At 41.3% G+C, this 24,584-nt stretch overlaps 1 protein-coding gene across 1 annotated transcript in view; it reads left to right on the plus strand.

The window, feature by feature from the left end:
- Positions 1-24,584, plus strand: part of LOC126455830 (acyl-CoA Delta-9 desaturase-like) — a 155,863-nt gene that overhangs the window by 122,819 nt on the left and 8,460 nt on the right. The window contains exons 5-6 of the mRNA XM_050091591.1: positions 7,449-7,634; positions 21,163-21,465. Coding sequence (XP_049947548.1) covers positions 7,449-7,634; positions 21,163-21,445 — 469 coding nt within the window. The 3' untranslated portion in view covers positions 21,446-21,465. The remainder of the gene's footprint in view (positions 1-7,448; positions 7,635-21,162; positions 21,466-24,584) is intronic.

The raw sequence follows: 24,584 nt of genomic DNA on the forward strand, positions 1-24,584 counted from the left end.
TCTATAGCTTTGCATTTCGCCTACAGCCATTCTTGATTTGCTGTTGTGCCCTTTCTGTCAATCTCAGTTTTGTGATATCTGTATTCTCTTTTGCTGGCATCATTTCCTGTCCTTTTCCGTTCTCTCGTTTCATTAATTACATTTAGTACTTCTTGCGTCACCCAAGAATTTCTACTGGGCTTTGTCTGTTTACATATTTGATCCTCTGCTGCCTTAACTATATCACCCCTCAAAGTAGGCAATTTATCTTCTAATGTATATCTTTCCCCTGTTTCAATCAATCGTTACCTAATACTCCCTTTTAAAATGTCGGCAATCTCTTGTTCTATTAACTTATCCAGGTTCCATCTCATTATTTTCCTACATTTCTGGAATTTACTACGTTTTAATCTGAAGCTCATAAACAATAAATTATCACCATCTGCCACTAGAAATGTTTTTCAATTTAAAATTTGGTTTCGAAAACTCTGTTTGATCATTATACAATCTATTCTAAACCTTCTGTGTCTCCAGGTCTCTTCCACTTAGAGCCTACTTTCATGATTCCTAAATCAGCTATTTAAAATGATTAGATTGTGCTCAGTCCAAAATTATTTGTACCAGGCGATGTCCTCTTTCATTCTTTTCGCCCAGTCCATGTTTATCTACTATTGTTTTCTCTTCCTTTGGCTATTGTCGAATTAAGTCCGCTGTTACAATTAAAGTATGGCCTCCCTTAACTATCTGAATAATATGTTTTATCACATAATACATTCTTTCAATCTCTTTGTGATCTGTTGTTGTTGTGGTCTTCAGTCCTGAGACTGGTTTGATGCAGCTCTCCATGCTACTCTATCCTGTGCAAGCTTCTTCATCTCCCAGTACCTACTGCAACCTACATCCTTCTGAATCTGCTTAGTGTATTGATCTCTTGGTCTCCCTCTACGATTTTTACCCTCCACGCTGCCCTCCAATGCTAAATTTGTGATCCCTTGATGCCTCAAAACATGTCCTACCAACCGATCCCTTCTTCTAGTCAAGTTGTGCCACAAACTTCTCTTCTCCCCAATCCTATTCAATACCTCCTCATTAGTTACATGATCTACCCACCTTATCTTCAGCATTCTTCTGTAGCACCACATTTCGAAAGCTTCTATTCTCTTCTTGTCCAAACTGGTTATCGTCCATGTTTCACTTCGATACATGGCTACACTCCATACAAATACTTTCAGAAACGACTTCCTGACACTTAAATCTATACTCGATGTTAACAAATTTCTCTTCTTCAGAAACGATTTCCTTGCCATTGCCAGTCTACATTTTATATCCTCTCTACTTCGACCATCATCAGTTATTTTACTCCCTAAATAGCAAAACTCCTTTACTACTTTAAGTGTCTCATTTCCTAATCTAATCCCCTCAGCATCACCCGATTTAATTTGACTACATTCCATTATCCCCGTTTTGCTTTTGTTCAAATGGTTCAAATGGCTCTGAGCACTATGGGACTCAACTGCTGAGGTCATTAGTCCCCTAGAACTTAGAACTAGTTAAACCTAACTAACCTAAGGACATCACAAACATCCATGCCCGAGGCAGGATTCGAACCTGCGACCGTAGCGGTCTTGCGGTTCCAGACTGCAGTGCCTTTGCTTTTGTTGATGTTCATCTTATATCCTCCTTTCAAGACACTGTCCATTCCTTTCAACTGCTCTTCCAAGTCCTTTGCTGTCTCTGACAGAATTACAATGTCATCGGCGACCTCAAAGTTTTTACTTCTTCTCCATGAATTTTAATACCTACTCCAAATTTTTCTTGTGTTTCCTTTACTGCTTACTCAATATACAGATTGAATAACATCGGGGAGAGGCTACAACCCTGTCTCACTCCTTTCCCAACCACTGCTTCCCTTTCATGCCCCTCGACTCTTATAACTGCCATCTGGTTTCTGTACAAATTGTAAATAGCCTTTCGCTCCCTGTATTTTACCCCTGCCACCTTCAGAATTTGAAAGAGAGTATTCCAGTTAACATTGTCAAAAGCTTTCTCTAAGTCTACAAATGCTAGAAACGTAGGTTTGCCTTTTCTTAATCTTTCTTCTAAGATAAGTCGTAAGGTTAGTATTGCAACACGTGTTCCAACATTGCTACGGAATCCAAACTAATCCTCCCCGAGATCCGCTTCTACCAGTTTTTCCATTCGTCTGTAAAGAATTCGCGTTAGTATTTTGCAGCTGTGACTTATTAAACTGATAGTTCTGTAATTTTCACATCTGTCAACACCTGCATTCTTTGGGATTGGAATTATTATATTCTTCTTTAAGTCTGTGGGTATTTCGCCTGTCTCATACATCTTGCTCACCAGATGGTAGAGTTTTGTCATGACTGGCTCTCCCAAGGCCATCAGTAGTTCTAATGGAATGTTGTCTACTCCCGGGGCCTTGTTTCGACTCAGGTCTTTCAGTGCTCTGTCAAACTCTTCACTCAGTATCATATCTCCCATTTCATCTTCATCTACATCCTCTTCCATTTCCATAATATTGTCCTCAAGTACATCGCCCTTGTATAAACCCTCTATATACTCCTTCCACCTTTCTGCCTTCCTTTCTTTGCTTAGAACTGGGTTGCCATCTGAGCTCTTGATATTCATACAAGTGGTTCTCTTCTCTCCAAAGGTCTCTTTAATTTTCCTGTAGCCAGTATCTATCTTACCCCTAGTGAGACAAGCCTCTACATCCTTACATTTGTACTCTAGCCATCCCTGCTTAGCCATTTTGCACTTCCTGTCAATCTCATTTTTGAGACGTTTGTATTCCTTTTTGCCTGCTTCATTTACTGTATTTTTATATTTTCTCCTTTCATCAATTAAATTCAATATTTCTTCTGTTACCCAAGGATTTCTATTAGCCCTCGTCTTTTTACCTACTTGATCCTCTGCTGCCTTCACTACTTCATCCCTCAGAGCTACCCATTCTTCTTCTACTGTATTTCTTTCCCCCATTCCTGTCAACTGTTCCCTTATGCTCTTCCTGACACTCTCTACAACCTCTGGTTCTTTCAGTTTATCCAAGTCCCATCTCCTTAAATTCCCGCCTTTTTACAGTTTCTTCAGTTTCAATCTGCAGTTCATAACCAATAGATTGTGGTCAGAATCCACATCTGCCCCTGGAAATGTCTTACAATTTAAAACCTGGTTCCTAAATCTCTGTCTTACCATTATGTAATCTATCTGATACCTTTTAGTATCTCCAGGATTTTTCCAGGTATACAACCTTCTTTCATGATTCTTGAACCAAGTGTTAGCTATGATTAAGTTATGCTCTGTGCAAAATTCTACAAGGCGGCTTCCTCTTTCATTTCTTCCCCCCAATCCATATTCACCTACTATGTTTCCTTCTCTCCCTTTTCCTACTGACGAATTCCAGTCACCCATGACTATTAAATTTTCGTCTCCCTTCACTACCTGAATAATTTCTTTTATCTCGTCATACATTTCATCAATTTCTTCATCATCTGCAGAGCTAGTTGGTATATAAACTTGTACTACTGTAGTAGGCATGGGCTTTGTGTCTATCTTGGCCACTATAATACGTTCACTATGCTGTTTGTAGTAGCTAACCTGCACTCCTATTTTTTTATTCATTATTAAACCTACTCCTGCATTACCCCTATTTGATTTTGTATTTATAACCCTGTAATCACCTGACCAAAAGTCTTGTTCCTCCTGCCACTGAACTTCACTAATTCCCACTATATCTAACTTTAACCTATCCATTTCCCTTTTTAAATTTTCTAATCTACTTGCCCAATTAAGGGATCTGATATTCCACGCTCCGATCCGTAGAATGCCAGTTTTCTTTCTCCTGATAACGACGTCCTCTTGAGTAGTCCCCGCCCGGAGATCCGAATGGGGGACTATTTTACCTCCGGAATATTTTACCCAAGAGGACACCATCATCATTTAATCATACAGTAAAGCTGCATGTCCTCGGGAAAAATTACGGCTGTAGTTTCCCCTTGCTTTCAGCCGTTCGCAGTACCAGCACAGCAAGGCCGTTTTGGTTAATGTTACAAGGCCAGATCAGTCAATCATCCAGACTGTTGCCCCTGCAACTACTGAAAAGGCTGCTGCCCCTCTTCAGTTTGTGATCTACTAAGTTAGTAAACACATAAGCTTGTATTATTTTAGTAGGTTTAACTTTGTGTCTGCTTTTCCTACGTTAATGCGTTTACTATGCTATTCATATTAACTCATCTGAATTCCTATATTCGTATTCATTACTAGACTTTCTCCTGCATTTCCCCTGTTTCATTTTATGTTGATCAATCAGTACTCACATGACCAGAAGTTCTGTTTCTCCTACCACCATACTTCATTAACTCCCACTATGTCTAACTTGAGCCTACTGATTTTGCTTTTTATATTTTCTGAATGATCTCCACGAATAAGAGATTTAACATTCCATGCTCCGACACGCAGAACCCCAGTTTTGCTTTTCCTGATAACATTATTTTGGTTACTCTCTCGTCAAGGATGTGAACGAGAGGTTATTTTAATCTCGTAATATTTTACCCATATTTCATATATAAAGCTGGTAGTTTCCCCTTGCTTTCAGCCATGCGTATTAGCAAGCAAGAACATGTTGGATAATGTTGCAATATCATATGAGATTAATCATCCAGACTGTTGCCTCTGCAACTACTTGGAAGGCTGCTGGTCCTCCTCAATTACAGCATGTTAGTCTGGCCTCTCCACTGGTAAGTCTTCGTTGCAGCCGTACCTAGGGTACGGCCTATTTATTCGAGGCTGTCTGGAACTCGAATGCGTCTTGAACTGTTCTCTGTCTGGAACTTGTAACGGAACATATTAAAGGCTTTACTTTAATGAAGTATGCGATACCCTCCAAATTCAACCAGTTTAACGAGTATTTATGATAACAGAAAAGTTATTGTGTATGTTAACAATGATTGCACAATATGTCTCCATAAACAGTCAACCCATTAAATTATACTGAATAACTGACCCACACAAAAGTTAATATCACTTGATCACTGATACAGCAAATGTCATCATGTAAAAACACTAAGTTCATCTTAAATAATTAATATGAAGTACGAAAAATAGTGGCCAACTTAGGTATTTTGGATCTCCTTAAATAAAAATCACCCAGTGAAACCTATTTGTTCACTAGGAGCGTTTTCACTCAGTTTTCACGTAATCAATCCTATTTTAGACGAAAACCAATGTAATTCTTAATAATTCATGTTACTTACTTATTTACGCAAATTAGAGAAATCAATTGACAAACTTCTAAAAAATGGCATTTTTGTAACAGAGAATTATTCTGTCAAGTCAACAAATCTGTCTGTCATTTTCATAACATGTTAAATTATGTCACTCGATGCAAATTAATAACAAATTATGATAACAGATGTACATGTGACTTATAAACTGTATCTCTTTTTAGTAGTTCTTTGACAATGTTATAAATACAAGCAGCAAGAAGGGTCGAGGAGGCAGTCGGAACGTCACTTTGGTAAAGTGTGTTTGTGTGTTATTGTTTGAGGTGGATAAACAATGCAAAGTCCATGTAAAGGAAGTACTACTTTGTGTTGTGTCATGGTCTTTGGTGGACAGTGGAATTAAGATTGCCACCAGAGTAATAAATATTTGAAGTTTACATATTTGTTGGTTTCGCTCGTTCTTTATCATCAAAAGCACATAAAAAACACGGGACCTCATGTTTTTAACCCTAGACAACAAGATTTAGAGCCAGCATTGGCACTGAGACACAGCAGCCATCCAGCAAGCAGCAGCGATTACCACAATGCATTTTAATGGTGCCAACCTAACATCAAGTGCCAACAAGTTCCGTAAATTGGAGTGAAATAGTGCGATTATAGCAATTCGGAATATCTACAACTAGGCGTCCATTACAAACTCTACCTTGCTTGATGTATGAGGACCTCTATATCCGACATTCGCAGCTGTTTGCTTAGTAACGGTTCATGAGTGCATCGCTTTTTACCTCCAATTTGTAATCAGTGAGCGTGAAATCAGTAATTTTCCGATGCGTGTGACCTTTTAATGGACTGAGCGACTTGCACTGTACATCTGCACCTAAGTTACAAGGCTTACAGCTGATATTCATACTTAGACGATGTTTCTTTCTTTCTGGCAGCCCTTCATGATTATGATAATTACAGTGATGATGATGATGAAGATGGTGGTATTGGTGAATTTCTTCAAGCTCTTATTTACAACGTGATTTTCTGCCGGATGTCTATTGAAATTGAAAATAAATCTTTAGTAATGCGCAAACTAATTAGGCTTGCTGTGCATCTGCTGTAAGGTCATTTTCGTACAGTTGAAACAGTAGTGGAGCTCGAATTGAACCTCGTGGAATTCTGTTAATTTCTCCAAATAGAGAAATATCTGCCCTGTCTACATTTTTATAATTATGTAGCAGAACGTTCTGCATTCTTTTTGTCATATGCGACGTTAGTTGTAGTTAGTTATGTTCCATAGATCATTTGAATGATACTTTTGTCGAAAGGATGTGGAACTAGTCAGTTTACAGGATACTTTTATCATTTATGAACACATTACTATTTTTAGTCCTACTCATGCAACTATCCTTTTTTCTGGCTACCAGTTTTTATGTGAAACTTTGTCAGTGGAATAGGAGGAGCTGTCCAGGAAAAATCATTTTAAATTAGTTTTAAAATTGCTTCAATAGCTGTCAGATTTTTATGTTATTGGGCAAATGATCAAAAATTTTTGTTTCTGCATATTACATTCCTTTCTGAACCACTGACAGCTTCAACAAAAGATAGTAAATGTCATTTTTCCCTCTAATGTTGTAGGTATGGACATCACTCTTCTTCTGAAATTGTGATGGATCCTGCATACATTCGTAAGAGCGTGGCAATCCATGTTGCGACCTGCGAACACTTGTATTGCATCTCAAGGAGGTCACTTTGAACATTCGTTGTAATGTGGATGCTATGCAAGTTTGCACTGTGCTGTGGGACGATTTGTTGTTCTCGCACATACACCGTCCGTTTCCAGACACATGTTCATAGGACCTATTTTCCTCCATTTCCAACCATGAATTCGTCTCTGCAGTTTGATGGATTTACTAATGGTCACCATGTGTAGGGAATAGGAGTGGACAAAAAATTGAGCCCTGTGGGATTGCCTTTGTGACTTTTTTTCTCCCTCCCCTAGTCACTAAAATTATCTACCTTTCCGATATTGTCTGAATTAGTCAGAATAACATTTTGCATTCTGTTTGTAAAGAATTATTCAAACCAGCTGTTCCATAAAACCATTAGATCCATAAAACTTGAGTTTTTCTATGAGAGTACTTTATCTACACAATGAAACGCCTTGAAAGGCGAAGACAGCTCACTGTATGAATAGCGACTGTGAAAGGAGAACCGTTGTTTGTGGACGGGACGGCGCAGGTACTGGGCGCCGCTGACGCTGCTGCTGGGGGTGGCGCTGCCGCTGTGGCTGCCGCTGCTCGTGTGGGAGGACGTCCCGCTGCCCGCCATCGTCATCACGGTGATGCTACGGCTCGCCGTCCTCTGGCACGTCGCCGGCCTCATCAACACCGGCGAGCAGATCTGGTCACTCTCCGTCAAGAATAAGTGAGTCCTGCCTACCTCTTACCACACGCTCTTGAAATGTTGTTAACACTTTGGAGACCGGCAGCTTAGATGAATATCGGGCCTAGTGAACCGGCCATTTATGCCATTATTTTAAGCGTTACTGGCACATATGTAACTGATGAATCCTAAAGAGTAATACATACCAGTACTAAAAAAAAATACCAAACTTCAAGATTTGTTTCTCACAGCTACTTTAGGTCTTTGATAGAACACAAATTCTAAGATAATTATGACAGGAAGAATAATTTTTTTTTTTTTTTAGTCTTCTGACTGGTTTGATGCGTCCCGCATTATCCTTAAAAGAAGTGCGAGGTGAGTTATCGAGAAATTTCTTCCGTTTGACCTTCCAAAATTTCTTGCTGGCTCAAAAAACATGATGTGTTTGTGGCAGAGTCACGGCAAACTGCGAAACCTAATGAGTACACGCACGACGTCATTTTAATACGATGTATTGGCTCAGCCACTCGCGACAGCAGCTGTTAGGTTCGCTAACTTTTCTTACAAAATAATTCTAGACTCTGTCGACAGAAGCAGCACCAGTCATAGCGAGACGCCCGTACAGTGTTCTCATGCTCAGTGAGTTCAGTTTTCGAGCGACAGGTGGCTCGCGCATCGAAGAATTCGCGGCCCTACTTATACTCGGGCGCGATTTTTTGTCAAAAAATTGTGGCCCAAACTACGCTCGGGTTGGTCTACAAAATGTTAATCATCCTACTGACATCAAACAAGTCTTGTGGATACGAGTCAAAGAGACAGGCTCTTAATTAAAGACGATATGGGCTAAGCAAAAAATTGCATTTCGTGTGTGACCTATCGCATCTCAACATTTATGTCTTTATAGCAGTGATAGCAGTGATTCACCTCTTCCCCATTGTAGCACTCACTCCAGCACTCCCCGCCCCCCCCCCCCCCCCACTCCCCCCTACGAGAAGCTACCCAACATTTCTGAGAATATCCCCTCAAAAATTATAAAACTCGCCTTACATCTTAATTTCCACTATCATCTCTAAAGTAGCCCCTCGCGCTTGTATACAAAGCTTCTAGCGTTTTTCCCACTGTTGTTTGCAGTCAGTGCTTAATTTCTAAAATTTTATGTGCCGTAGCTCGCCTCTTCAACCATACACCCCCACATGCCTTGTAATTAATGTCTGTGACGACTGCGATTCTACCCTGTCGCTAAGTACCGTGTTAACTAATGCAGTCAAAATCAAGTCGTATCTAAGTAGACGTTTCTCCAAATTTTACTTCCCAACACAATTTCTGACCGTGCATCTATCCCAGTTTAGCATAGAATAACCATATTAAATAAGATTTAATGACATTGACAAAAAAAGAGAAAAAAAAAACATTTGCTTCTAACATCAATAAACAAAAGAATACCAAAGTTGAGTGAACGACTCTCATTCAAAGTAATCTCAATCCGTGTGGTTTGACAGCTACCCACCTTTGAATAACCCACTATAGAATGTTAGCATCAATAGCAAGCGAGCTTCACTGTCATTGGTCGACGTTTAAGAAATTTATGGCGGGCGCCCTTGTCCAAGTAGCAAAACATTACAATACTTCTGGTAAATGTTACAGCACACGAATTTAGACTCATACCCTCCAAAAGTCATAAAAAATATACATGCAGCGGCAGCGGATTTAAAATGTAAAAAAAAGTGGAAATAATTAAAAAGGATGTGGCTACTGCTAATGAAAGTCAACAATGTCTACATAGAGCACACCACTTCGTGGAGAACACTTTTATTCTAAAGAAGACAAACGTTATGTGAATGTCAGCCAAAAGGAAAAGAAGTTACAAATTAAAATTGTTTGCAATAATTTTGAGTCTTTGAGAGGAAAGCGCTGCTTTTAAATCTTATCTAGTGTGTTGTGACGATGGTCGCGATATCGACGGCAGCTGGGTGGTCCTGGTGAAACGCTGAGATCTGTTCCCACGGTCGTGTGATTGTAGCTGATGAATTTTCCCCGTAATCGGGCGGGCGGTGGTATTCATTAAGCTACAAATCTGATTACAGTGGCGTTTTGCAGGCCACAGGCTGGTCGACGTAACTGTTGTTACAGATGTCCGTATGTGCACAGTATTAATGTTTCTGGCGCAAACAATTTAAGTTTACTTATGCCACACACAGTTTATAAAACTTGCCGACCGCGAATTCTGTAGAAAGTCAATTCGTATTATGAGTGCCGCGATCGCGAAAAACCGTCATGGGCGGGAATGTACTCACACACAATAGACAGTTCGCATAAGTTCAGAACGACTGTTACTGATTATAGGCGCCCGGTAGTTCATCGAAACGCGAATAAATAAGTTCACAGTACTTGAGTGTAGGAAAACACAGTCAAAATACAAGCGCAGTTCAATTCACAGACACAGAGCTACAATACCGTCCATTCTCGGTTGCATTGTCATAGTTACTTCGTCTCACGGCACAGTCTCAGTATTTACTTCTCCCAGTTTCTACACTCACTATTATCATATCACTTCCTGGTATAAAACAGTCATTAAAAACGTACATCGCTTGCCACTAAACTCAATCTTCACCAGCTCGTAAAAGTCACGACTCCCACAGTAAAACATGTGTCCGCCTCTCTAGCTACCCAAAAACACACACCCGCTTTGTTGGATCAACTATCGATATTGCTCTCCCTCAATACTCTCGCCCACAGTTCATACAATATCAAAGTAAATTACATATATCTTTACACAACTATTTTCTACCAAACTTATTACAGTAAACGATAAACAAAAAAATTTAAAGCTTTCCACAATCAATAAACTCTAAACATATTTATCTACTTACAAAAAAAAGAAATAATTTCCGCCGGCCGGTGTGGCCGTGCGGTTCTAAGCGCTTCAGTTTGGAACCGATTGACCGCTACGGTCGCAGGTTCGAATCCTGCCTCGGGCATAGATGTGTATGATGTCCTTAGGTTAGTTAGGTTTAAGTAGTTCTAAGTTCTAGGGGACTGATGACCTCAGCAGTTGAGTCCCACAGTGCTCAGAGCCATTTTTTTAAAATAATTTCCAGTTACATATTACATCTAGAAAACAGCTTTTATCTCTATGTTACAGGACAAACGAAAAATGCTCTACAACATCAAAGATATGTGAACAGACGGAAAAAAAGGAAAAAAAAACCAAGATAAATATATATCTATCGCAAATAACGATGACTTCACATGTTGTATCTTTTATAGCCGATGATGGCCTGTTGCTTGGCCGAAACTTATATCTTTAATAAAATGACATACAACTGTTGTGACAAATAATGTAGGCTGATGTTAAGAACGCAGCCTTATAATATTCGTAACGGCTCTGCGGCCGGGTCATAACATCATCTTCAGGTGAGGTGCTAAATCTCGCCAGAACGTATTCCTACTGTGAGAGAACATCGGCACTTTTCCTACCATATACTGGGAGCGTATCTACAAAGATAGGACGGACATGAAGAATATGCAGCACTAGAAGTGTGTTTTGTCCGCCAACCAGGATTAGAGCTTGCTTTGGCTTGGTTAAAGATAACCTAGAATTAAGGAACTCTCGTATTTACAAAATCCATTTCCATTGTGGGAAAACGTATATTGACCAGACAGTTCGCACCGTTCATAACAGATTTGTTGAACATTGTCACCACACACTATTTCTACAACCCAATAAAACTGCGGTAGTGGAGCACTCTCTCGCCGAGAGACACAGAGTGATATATGACGAGAACCTGGTAGTTGCTCCTGTGTCTCACTGTTGAGGCTCTGTATTAAGTGAATCAACTGATATTGGAATGACGATGTTTTTGTAAATGGAGACAAAGGCTACTCTTCAAGTAAAATGTGGAATCTCGTTTTATCTGATATTAGAAAACGACGGTCTTTGACTCGACTGGCAGGATCGGGATGTTGCGACACACATACTCGGTAGCGAATTATCGCTTTTGCGCCTTTACCACAGACGTGCTGTACTTTCACTTTGCATTAGGTGGCAGCACGATGATTTTTGGCGCAGGCGCCGTTGGTTTCCCGCGGCGTATAAAAGTACCACCCAACTCCGCTTGTGCGCTGCCTCTCGTCTCAGAGATAAGCCGGTTCCACTCTTGGTAGTAGAAAATTTTCACTACCAGTATTTGGCCGGCCAGGGGAAGAGAGGTGGTGAGGTAAAACTCCTGTCACTAGTCTTTGCACCAGCGTCTCCGCAATCACTACGTTTACAAGCGACACAACTTCAGAAGACGAAAACCGAAATTCTAAAACCATTTTCTGTTGTGTTTGCATGTTAAAGGCTGAAGCTGTTTTTCTAGACCGGTCAAAGATCAGTTTTTCGAGCGTCAGTTGTTTTAAAAAAATTGCATCTGGTAATCAGCTGTTCCGGCTTCTGATTTAGTCAGCACAACGACTGTCTCTTTTCAATCAAACGTATCAGAGGTAGGCAATTTCATGCTCAGTTTAATATTTCTATTTCCCTTTAACTGCACAAAATGTCACTCCTTCCAGATTAACTCAAATGGCTCTGAGTACTATGGGACTTAACATCTGAGGTCATCAGTCCCCTAGAACTTAGAACTACTTAAACCTAACTAACCTAAGGACATTACACACATCCATGCCCGAGGCACGATTCGAACCTGCGACTGTAGCAGTCGCGCAGTTCCGGAGTGCCTAGAACCGCTCGGCCACCGCGGCCGGCTCCAGATTAGCCAAAAAATTTTAAAAACAAGATGTAACCTGACAACACAAGCACGTTTCAAAACCAGTTGTGTATTTAAATGGCAGCGAAATTCGATTATCGAAGTTGTAATGTTATCTCAAAAAAATAAAAGAGGAACTGGATTTTGAATTGAAACGCTTCCGAAAACTATTTGGTCGAAGTCGAAACACATCACTGTGACCACAGTTCTAGTAGAACAAGGAAAGATATCACAATATAAAATCTACTCTAAATGTCATATCCAGTTCATGGCTAAGTAAGACTTACTTTTTTACCTACTTGCGTAGTCATCAGGTTCAGAGTCTTTGTTGATTAGCAGATATATTTGCTGACAGAGGAGTGTGATAACGTGAAGTATAATGCGATAAAATATTTTGCATTAAATTATAAAAACATTAGTCGGACTTCTTGAAAGAAAATTTAGACTGCGTGGTTCGACTTTTGTCACGTGCACCCAGCACATAAAGGCGCGCTAAACGACACGTCACAAAACCAGTCACTTCCAACGTAATTAGAGCTGAAACGTTTAAAAGAAGCTATACATATCATTAGTAAAGGATAGTGGCATCATTTCAAATGAATAAAAACATTTAAGAAGTTAAAGACAACTGTTAGTACTCAATGTTTACAAGGAGAAAATAAAATGGCGTGCTTACAGTATGGAAGAACTTTTTACGTCTGAATACCGTCATTCATCTCAGAAATTATACGTGATGACAGTATTACATGAAACAAGGAATTTTTGTTTTAAATAAAATACGTTAATTTATAAAACGTGGAAATCAAGCAGCTAGAACCGCATTCACAGATTTGATATTGGAGTGTTAACACGACCTACCAGAAGCGGCATTGGGAAACTGATTTACGAAATCCGGTTTTGGGAGCTATATGTAAACATAGTGATTGTGATTGTCTCATGAAAAAGATAAAACAGTGCTAGTTGTATTAGGTCGGGTACTTATCTGTACGTGGCCAATCTAGAATTCTTGAACGTTGTACTGAACTGAAATATACTTAGGATTTTAAGTGACGCATTGATGTAATCGTTAGCAGAATATATAGAGACGACAGTTTTGGATTATGCGGGAAGTGATTAGTCGCTTGGGCTTGGATTACTTCTTCATTTGAAGCTACGAGGTTAGCTGTAGTGGTTTGCTCTGAAGCTTAGTTAGAAACATTCTTGATGTAGAACTGAAAGTAGTTTACGCCAAAGTAAATTACAGTGGTCGAGACAAGCGGCCCACTGTAGACGATGATGCAGGATTCCTGCATCTGCTCTCCTGTAACTCGTTCCTTGATAATGCGACTCTATCGGGACGCGCGTTGCAAAACGCCGCGCATGAAAACGTGATTTTTCTGTGATTCATACCTTGAGTTCTATTGGTGATACAAAGGTAGGCTCAAGTGTATCTTATAGCTCTTGTGCTAGGGACCATTTTTATACGCAACAGAAGGATCTTTTTGCTGTAACTATCCTGCGATACACGGTCAGACTATAAATATTGCACACGTCCTCCAGCTTAGGGAAATGAAGCAAATCGGCTGGTTCTTTTTGCATCATGGGTGGCCTATGGTGCGTCTTAAGGGGTTTATGGAGACAACATTTAGTTCATGGGCGGCTCCTGAGAAATCCCGAAAAACATGGTTTCTGGGTACCAATCCGAGCCGCGGATTCCAAGATGGCTATGAACAGCAAATGTCTGAAATGTTTACGATACATTCCTAAGATCCCGATCTCGAACAACCTTGAATATTTTCTCGATATATTTCTCTGTTTTAGCGATACAAAGGTTCAAAGTTACCCTAATTGTATACGTAAAATACGCACCAAAAATCCGATGTGAGTCGAAAGCGTAGTTTATAAATTGACTTAGCACAGAGAAATATACTGTGAAGTGTCTCCATTATCATCAGGAGCGTTCTGGGAACTCCATGTTGTAGTACTGAAGGACATGTGGAATTTTTTAGCTCGTAAAATCCTGCCCGAGTTGTAAAAATAAGTTCTACATCTACATATATACTCCGCTAGCCGCCAAGCGGTGTGTGGAGGAGGGCAAAAATTCACGCCAAAGTCATATTTCCCGCCCCCCCCCCCCCCCCCCCCCCCCCCCTCTGTTCCACTCGCGGATCGCGCGAAGGAAAAACGACTGTCTGAACGCCTCAGTACCAGCTCTTATTTCCCTTATCTTTGAATCATGATCATTGCGCGATTTGAAACTTGGTGGTAATAATATATGCTCTACATCCTCGGTGAAGATTGAATTTCGGAATTTAGTGAGCAGCACCTTCTGTTTAGTGCGCCGTCTGTTTGCAAGTGTGTCCCACTTCAAACTTTCTATGAGATTTGTAACGCTCTCGCGATGGCTGAATGTACCAGTCACGAATCTTGCCGCTCTTCTTTGGACCTTCTCAACCACTTGAATCAGACCCAACTGGTAAGGGTCCCATACAGACGAACAATACTCTAAGACTGGACGAACTAACGTATTGTAAGCTATTTCCTTTGTTGAAGGACTGCATCGCTTCAGGATTCTACCAATAAACCGCAATCTATGGTTCGCCTTACCCGTTACTTGTGTAATCTGATCATTCCATTTGAGATCATTTCGAATAGTCACACCCAGATTCTTGACGGACGTTACCACTTCCAAAGACTGGGCATTTATTTTGTACTCGTACATTAGTAGGGATTTTCACTTTGTTATATGCAGTAGGTTACACTTACTAATATTGAGAGATAACTGCCAGTCATTACACCACGCATTTATTTTCTACAAATGCTCATTGATTTGTTCACAACTTTCGTGTGATACTACTTTCCTGTAGACTACAGCATCTTCGGCAAACAGTCTAAGGCCGCTGTCAATACCATCAACCAGATCGTTTATGTAAATCGTAAAAAGCAGAGGAACTATTACGCCGCCCTGGGGCACACCTGAAGTTACGCTTGTTTCTGTTGAAGTCACCCCGTTCAGGACGATGTACTGCTCCCTGTCTGTTAGAAAAATTTCTATCCAACCGCATATGTTATCGGATAGACCGTAAGCGCACACTTTTTGTAGGAAGCGACAGTGCGAAACTGAGTCGAGCGCCTTTCGAAAGTCGAGAAATATGGCATCAACCTGGGAGCCGGTGTCTGGAGCCTGTTGTATATCATGCACAAAGATGGCCAGCTGTGTCTCGCATGACCGCTGTTTCCTAAAACCGTGCTGGTTTCTGCAGATGAGCTTCTCAGAGTCTAGAAAGGTCATTATGTCTGAACACATAATATGTTTCATGTTTCTACAAGAAATCGATGTCAGTGAAATTGGTCGGTAATTATGTGCATCCGATTTTCTACCCTTTTTATAGATTACTATGACCTGGACCTTCTTCAAGTCCCTTGGAACCTTACGCCTTTCCAATGATATCTGATAGATGACAGATAAGAATGGTGCTATATTTGTAGCATAGTCAACATAAAATCTTACGGGGATACCATCTGGGCCAGATGCCTTTCTGGCGTCTAAGGATCTTAACTGTTTTACAATCCCAGATACACTAAACACTATGTCAGCCATCCTTTCGTTTGTTCGATATTTGAAAGGGGTAATGGTGCTGCAGTCCTCTATCGCAAACGAGTTTTTGAAAGCTAGGTTTAGAATTTCGGCCTTCTTTTTATCATCATCAGTTACATTGCACATACTGTCAGCAAGAGAAGGTATTCAATTATTTGTAGCGTTCACAGATTTTACATGCTGTAAGGTGTCAGGCAAATCCAACACCTTCCATGAAAACCCTGACATGATAGTAAATCCGACAGTATGTCACATAGTTCCGAATAAATCCTGACATTAAATTAACCAAAGTAATACGATCAACGAGTGAGCAAATGAAATACCACAGACTAACACAAGAACGCCTAAATGTATGTCATACCTTCCCTCCGTGAAACAGACGCATTTCTGAGGGGAGAAACGAGAATAGAAGCAGAGAGCAGAACCATGTTAAGCTAGAAGGCCCTACGATAAGGGACGGACACCCACATCGCCAGCCGACCGCCAAAACCACCCCCCCCCCCCAGCCCAAGTTAAAAGATAGAGCCCTCCAGAAGAACAGTATAGATCTTACGATAACACTAAAAGGGCCACACCAGCTGCAAGTTTGACTTTTTCACATCTCTGTTACGTTGCAAACGTTAAAAACATTGCCCCACCACGTAAAGTATAACGTTTCTCATTGGATAGACAGAATTATTGTAGGCGGAGCTTCAGGTTAACATTGAGACCCTGATTGGTCAGTTGAAAACACAGCCAGATAGCTTTTCTAAAACCAACTTCGGAAAATTGTAGTAAGGAGAAGTTAGGAGAGTGTTGCTTCTGAGACGGCGAGGTGTGGAGCTGCGCCGCCCGCCGCCCCTTGACGCTGCCTAAACACCGACAAGGTAATGAACGCACGCGATGCCGCATTTTTGAGCGCATGAGGCCTCACTCAGAGCTGCAGAAGTCTCATCTGTTACATCCCCTTTTCACGTAATACCAGTGTCGATCGTCAATTAAATCTCATGGTGTCCACATTTGCTACTTGAAGTAAAAATCGAAATGCGATGATTTTTCAGTTATATAATTATTGAGAAGCCATATCAGCCACTGTAATTTACGACAAGTTAGATAAGTAATTAAAGATAATTGAGGTTCACTGTAGACCATTTTGATAGTTTTCTCTTTTGTGAAACTTAATTTAAACCTACATTATAGATGTGATATGGCATAGGTCATCCTTCGATCCATTATAGAACTTGGAAAACTTGGAAACCCATTCAGGGAATATTCGTTCACATTTTTGTTGAACACAGTTGGTTTTTATCATCCTGTATTAAAATATTTCCTTTTATCAGTAGTGCAATTTATAAACAATGTTTTGTGAGTAGAATAAAATTGACAATGGTAAACTTAACTGTTTTTTCGACGTTATTTTACCAGCTAACTAAAAATAGGAAAGCCTTGAACCCCTTCCACTAAATTTAGTTAGTATTAAGATTCTTTTACAGGGAATGCAGTGGAGCTGACGCTGAAATCATTAAGTATTTGATTATATCATCGCTAGTCTCACTGAACTCTTCTAAACTCTACATGTCATGTGTGGTCTGGCGTCTCCTTACCAGCAACACGTCCCAGGTTCAAACTAGTCAATTCCCTAAAAAACACGCTCAGAGCGTCGTTGCGCGAAAGTGGTAGGTAGACACGACTTAGAGCAAACAGACACCACGCAGAATGTTTGAATACGACCAAAATTTTTTGGTGTTATTTTTAGAATCTGCAGATAAAATATTGCTTTCAAATTCGTTAAAAGAATCTCTCTTTGTCCTTCTGACAGCTGCTTTCATTTCGCGTGATTTCTGTCTGTCAGCGGGGCAGTGACTATGTTGCATGTTATTTCATTTAGATATGAGTAAAATATCAAAATTTTACTAATCATTAAGTTCTTTTCATATGAGTGACTTGACCTGCTGAAAGGGGGTCAAAGAAGGGAACCAGTGGAAAGATGCTCCAATGGGAGCGAATATGCTCCTGTTTGAAAGACTCTGACTGAAAGGTGGGGTACCAGCTGCCTCATTCAATCTTCCTCAGCACATGTAAGAATTTCCCCCAAAATTTTGGCATGCGAATATATTCTCCCTTTCTCATGCCAAGGCGAAAGGAGACAGTAGGAGCAGGAAAGAGGCAGAAATGAAACAAATACTGAGAGATAGTACACAGTGGTTGCGGTACAGAAAGAGTGTAGGGGACATTGACAGTGTTAGAGAAAGAGAGGGACACAATGGCATTGTAACATAATTGGCAGTGACGGAACGGTGCTAGGAAGAGAGTGACAGAGATAGTGCCAATGGAAGAGGAATAAAGAGAAGGAAAGAGTGGACGTGGATAAGCCAGTGCTAATGAGAGACAGAGTCTATGACAAGAAGGAAGAGAGATATGATGATAGTGAGAAGACACAGCAGCAGTGGATAAGAACGAATGAGATAGCAGCAGTAAGAGAGAGCAAGACAGAGTTAGTGACAGTGAGAGGGGGCAGTAGGAGCAGAGCAGAATGGAGGAGGGAGTGACTGTGAGACAGGAGTCAGTGACATTTAGTGAGACACAGAGAGATAATGATAATGAGTAAGCCTGAATGACTGAGTGAGAAAGGGCAAGTGGGAGCGGATGCGTATGAGCGACTTACAGCGATGGACTAGTGGGTGTGAGTGAGTTACAAGGGTCACTCCAAAAGAAATGCACACTATTTCAGTAAAAATACAGTTTTCATTCTACATGTGTGAAAATCTTACAGTGTGTAGATACATCCTTCCTGCTTGTTTTCAAACTTAGTTCAACCTGTTCCCGTGAGTGGCGCCATCACAGCACGTCTTCAAAATGGCTGCTACACTTGACGTTCATCAGAAGCTACGTGCTGTCATAGAATTCCTGTGCTGTGAAAACGAGACAGTGGGATGCTGCTGTCGATCGCAGTACAGTTAGTCGGCGGGCAAGCAGGTTACGTGATGAAAACGGGCACAGCAATATTGAGGATCGTCCTCGCAGCGGCAGGCCTCGTACTGCACACACTCCAGACAATGTGCAGAGAGTTAAAGAATTAGTGACTGCTGACAGACGCATCACAGTGAACGAATTGTCACGCTGTGTTGGGATAGGGTAAGGAAGTGTTTGCAGAATACTGAAAGTGTTGGCGTTAAAAAGGGAATGTGCCAGGTGGGTTCCCAGGATGTTGACAGTGGTTCACAAAGAAACAAGAAAAACGGTATGCAGCGAACTTTTGGAACAGTTCAAGAATGGTGGAGATGAATTTCTTGGAAGAATTGTGACAGTTGATGAGACATGGCTCCATCATTTTTCACCAGAGACGAAGAGGCAATCAATGGAGTGGTATCATGCAAATTGACCCAAGAAAAAAATAATTAAAAACCACACCTTCTGCTGGAAAAGTTTTGGCTACGGTGTTTTTAGATTCCGAAGGACTCTTGCTTGTGGACATCATGCCAAGTGGAACCACCATAAATTCTGATGCATATGCGACGACACTGAAGAAACTTCAAGCTCGACTGAGTCGTGTTCGACCACATCGGCAAAAGCAAGATGTTTTGCTGTTGCACCACAATGAACGGCCACATGTCAGTCAAAAAACCATGGAAGCGATCACAAAACTCGGATGGACAACACTAAAACACCCGTCTTACAGTCCTGACCTGACTCCATGTGACTATCGTCTCTTTGGAAAACTGAAAGACTCTCTTCGTGGAACAAGGTTAGAAGATGATGACTTCCTTGTGCACACTGCCAAACAGTGGCTGCAACAGATTGGTCCAGAATTTTATCTTGCGGCTATAGAGGCGCTGGTTCCAAGATGGCGTAAGGCAGTTGAGAGGGATGGTAATTATGTGGAGAAATGAAAATATTGTTCCTAAAGGATGTATCTACACACTGTAAAACTTTCAAGCATTTAGAATAAAAGATGGATTTTTAAAAAAAATAGTGTGCATTTCTTTTGGAGTGAACCTCGTTCAATTAGGGGAGCTTGTGGGAGTGAGAGGTGAGTTGCATGTTAAATAGAGCGCCAATATGTTCTGAAGCCAAAATTTGGGAAAATTGTTAAAGAAGCCGAGGGAAGTAGATTGAGGCAGCTGGTGCCTCACTTTTCATTCAGAGCATTCAGATGTGAATTAGCCTTTTTTGTGATCCGATAGGAACATTTTCCGCTTGTGTTTTAAAAGGTTCGCCGCGTGCAGTAAGAGTCAGTTGCGGTGAGATTTAGCAAACAGCGTTCTCACCTGAAGAAAAATTGCTGAAGTATCGTGTCAAGGTGATTGTACGATCCGGTTGCAGAGCTGACGAGAGCAATGGGAAAGTTTACGTACCAATAGAACCGCCGTATGTGTGACATCGAGTTAGTTGAGCAGTGCTCGAGTTAGAGACAGTGAAACCTCCCCTTAGAAAAAATTATGAATGATTGTGCTGATAAACCCGTTTCGTTATTTGATTTTCAAACAGCTGAGCAAAACTGAACGTACTCAGACATTTCTCTCTTTACTTATTCTGATCATCACTAAAGTGACACACAATATTTTTAGCGCAACGCAATCTGACTTTCAATAATCCCTACAAAAGAATGGCCCTGACTAACAATAACCTAAACCTTTCACGAATCACTTACCTCAGAAAAATCTTCGTTACTCGAACTACTCCAATACAGCGAGCGCCAATACTGCCAGCTAAATAAAAGATTCTAACTACTGAAGACACTAGCTACTGATAGGCATAGGTAGCAAATGAAAGATTTTGATAGAGAAGAAACAATGTATTTGCTTTAATAGTGTTGAAAAGTCATTTTATATATATATATGTTCTGAAGCCAAAATTTGGGAAAATTGTTAAAGAAGCCGAGGGAAGTAGATTGAGGCAGCTGGTGCCTCACTTTTCATTCAGAGTATATATATATATATATATATATATATATCAGTTCATGACATCCAGTCTTACAAATTTACTCTCTCTGATGGACACACGTCCAGGTCATCCACTCTCAAAACTCCGCCATCTCTCTCCCCACATCCACCATTGCTGGCGGCTCACCTCCAACTGCGCAACGCTACGCGCTGTTCACATCCAGCTGCCCAACACTACAATAGCGAATATTACAACAATGCCAACCAACCGCAGACTGCACACAGCACAGCCAGCGATTTTCATACAGAGCGCTACGTGGCGTTACGAACATAAAGCCCTAAACAGCCTACTTACAACAGGAACGTGTGCGGTCTGCCGACAGGTACTCGGTGGACTCTAACCTGGTGTTCTTCCTGAACCGGACGCACTGGCCGCAGTACCACTACCTGCTGCCGTGGGACTACCGCACGGGCGAGTTCGGCTCGTACGACGACGACTGCGTGACGACGGCGATCCGCGTGTGGGCGGCGCTGGGCTGGGCGTGGGGGCTGCGCACGGTGGGCCGCGACGCCGTGCGCCGCGCGCTCGCCGCCTCCGACGACGTCGTCTCCGCGCTCGAGGAGGAGGGTCGCCGCGTCGCCAAGCAGTCGCTCTTCCTGCAGTAGGGCGGCCCGCCTCTGTCCAGGTGGGTTCCAAACGCTCGTCACTTAACGACGCTGTGGCGAGGTCTGCGAGGAAGACTGGCCGCGGCGCATGCGTTGCAGCCAGTGACACTACAGGTCTACATCTACATCTACATCCATACTACGGGAGCCAGAGGGTACTTTGAGTATATCGGTTCTCCCTTCTATTCCAGCCTCGTACTGTTCGTGCAACGAAAGATTGTCGGTAAGCCTCTGTGTGGGCTCTAATCTCTCTGATTTTATCCTCATGGTCTCTTCGCGAGATATACCGAGGAGGGAGCAATATACTGATTGACTCCTCGGTGAAGGTATGTTCTCGAAACTTCAAAAAAAGCGCGTACCTAGCTACTGAGCGTCTCTCTGCAGAGTCTTCCACTGGAGTTTATCTATCATCTCCGTAGCGCTTTCGCGATTACTAAATGATCCTGTAACGAAGCGTGCTGCTCTCCATTGGATCTTCTCTATCTCTTCTATCAACCATATCTGGCACGGATCCCACACTGGTGAGCAGTATTCAGGCAGTGGGCGTACAAGTGTACTGTAACCTACTTGCTTTGTTTTCGGATCGCATTTCCTTAGGATTCTTCCAATGAATCTCAGTCTGGCATCTGATTTACGACGATCAGCTTTATATCATCATTCCATTTTAAATCACTCCTAATGCCTACTCCCAGATAATTTATGGAATTAACTGCTTCCAGTTGCTGACCTGCTATATTGTAGCTAAATGATAAAGGATCTTTCTTTCTGTGTATCCGCAGCACATTACAGTTGTCTACATTGAGATTAAATTGCCATTCCCTACACCATGCGTAAATTCGTTGCAGACCCTCCTGCATTTCGGTACAATTTTCCATTGTTACAACCTCTCGATGTACCACAGCATCATCCGCAAAAAGCCTCAGTGAACTTCCGATGTTATCCCCAAGGTCATTTATGTATACTAAGAATAGCAACGGTCCTACGACACTCCCCTGCGGCACACCTCAAATCACTCTTACTTCGGAACACTCCTCTTCATTGAGAATGACATGCTGCGTTCTGTTATCTAGGAACTCTTCAATCCAATCACGCAATTGGTCTGATAGTCCATATGCTGTTACTTTGTTCATTAAACGACTGTGGGGAACTGTATCAAACGCATTACGGAAGTCAAGAAACATGGCATCCACCTGGGAACCCGTGTCTATGGCCCTCTCTCTCTTACGAGAACCAGCGGCCGACACGAGCGGGGAGCGAATTACGATTTCAGACGAGTTTTTAAATGCATGCAAACTCTCCATAGCACACGACAAAGTTAATACTCCTAGCGGATACCTTTTCCTAGACATATTGATTTCACGTGGTCCGAGCGTTCGCTGTGCTGCCGGGCAAGGCGACTATAGTTCAATTCTTTTATCTTGACGGCTCGCGCATGCTCGCCCAGACGCGGGAGACTGCTGCGTTACCAGTCGCACGCGACGCACGCGCCAAGGGAAGCAGCGCCATAGTATAGTATAGTTCGCAAGCTTACGTTTAGGGGGAGCGCGCTGTTTATCAAGTAAAGCCACCACGGCCGCATTAACCCTTTCGCTGCTACACAGACGTGCTCCCCGCATTCCGCGCTGTGCGCGATTTTGTCACTGCACTGCTCGCCTGTGCAGACACATGGTGTTCCGACTGCTTTGACACTCTTATCATTCGATTACACAAAAACTATTTCGCCCAAAAATTAGATTTTTACACATCTTCTTGACTGATACCTTCCACCATAAATGACCTAATTTTGTTTCGATGTTCAACGCAGTTATTATGCAGCATTAAATGTAGTAAGCCATTGTACGAAATTTTGAAGAGTTTGCAGAGGTAAAAGTATACTTTCCGTATGGTCTATTTTAGTTGCCACAATGTTGAGAATGAAATGTGGACAAGATACCTAAATTTCATATAAAATTTACTGTATAACAATATCTCATTTAATTTAAGTATCACATAGGTGTCGTATGTAATATTCAGAAATATTCCATCTTTCGCGACTGTAACAAAAGTTCTTTTTACACCGAGCACGTTTGGCTTTATTTTAAAGCACTTCAATCAATCAAAAGGAAGTAGACAACATACGTTAAACAAAACTGTGGACTTACAAAAACATTAGGACTTGAACATACCATCTGTCAGTGAAGTCCTCATGTCAAATATAATTTTTGTGTGTGGCACACACAAACAGCATTTATTTGCTAAAACACTGATCAGCCAGCACAAACGTTGAATATTGTGTTACCGCAGCACAAAACTACGAAAGGTGACTTGACAATGGAGGAGACAAAATACTGTCCACTGATGATGCTTCAAAAGAGAGAAACGCGTCTGGTCTAAATAAGTCGCTTATTACAGTTGCAGAAGGGGAATATATTTCAATACCATTAGTAAAACTGCGACTGTGGAACAAAAACAAGAAAGAGAACATGAGTACCATTGTGTATATGCCATACCTTTCAGTGATTGAAGTGCTTTAAAATAAAGCCAAATGCGCCTAGTGTAAATAAAACTTTTATTACAGTCGCGAAAGACGGAATATTTCTCAGTATTACATACGACACCTATGTGGTACTTACATTAAATGAGATATTGTTATACAGTAAATTTTATATGAAATTTAGGTATCTTGTCCACATTTCATTCTCAACATTGTGGCAACTAAAATCGACCATACGGGAAGTATACTCTATGGACCTGCAAACTCTTCAAAATTTCGTTCAATGGTTTACTACATTTAATGCTGCGCAATAACTGCGTTGAACATCGAAACAAAATTAAGTCATTTATGGGGGGGGGGGGGAAGGTATCAGTCAAGAAGATGTGTAAAAATCAAATTTTTGGGCCAAATAGTTTTTGTGAAACCGAACGATAAGTGTCAAAGCAGTGTGAACAAAATGTGTCTGCACAGGCGAGCAGTGCAGTGATGACAAAATCGCGCACAGCGCGGAATGCGGGGAGCACGTGTCTGCAGCAGCGAAAGGGTTAATGAAGAGATAATGCACTAGAAATTTCAAAAAATTGCATTCAAACGAATAAAATTCGTGAGGTAAGGCACTTCAATATTGTTTTTAAATAAAGGGAATATTAAGCACTGCACAAGGAT

The sequence above is a fragment of the Schistocerca serialis genome, chromosome 2 (genome assembly GCF_023864345.2).
Source record: "Schistocerca serialis cubense isolate TAMUIC-IGC-003099 chromosome 2, iqSchSeri2.2, whole genome shotgun sequence".
NCBI lineage: Eukaryota > Metazoa > Arthropoda > Insecta > Orthoptera > Acrididae > Schistocerca > Schistocerca serialis.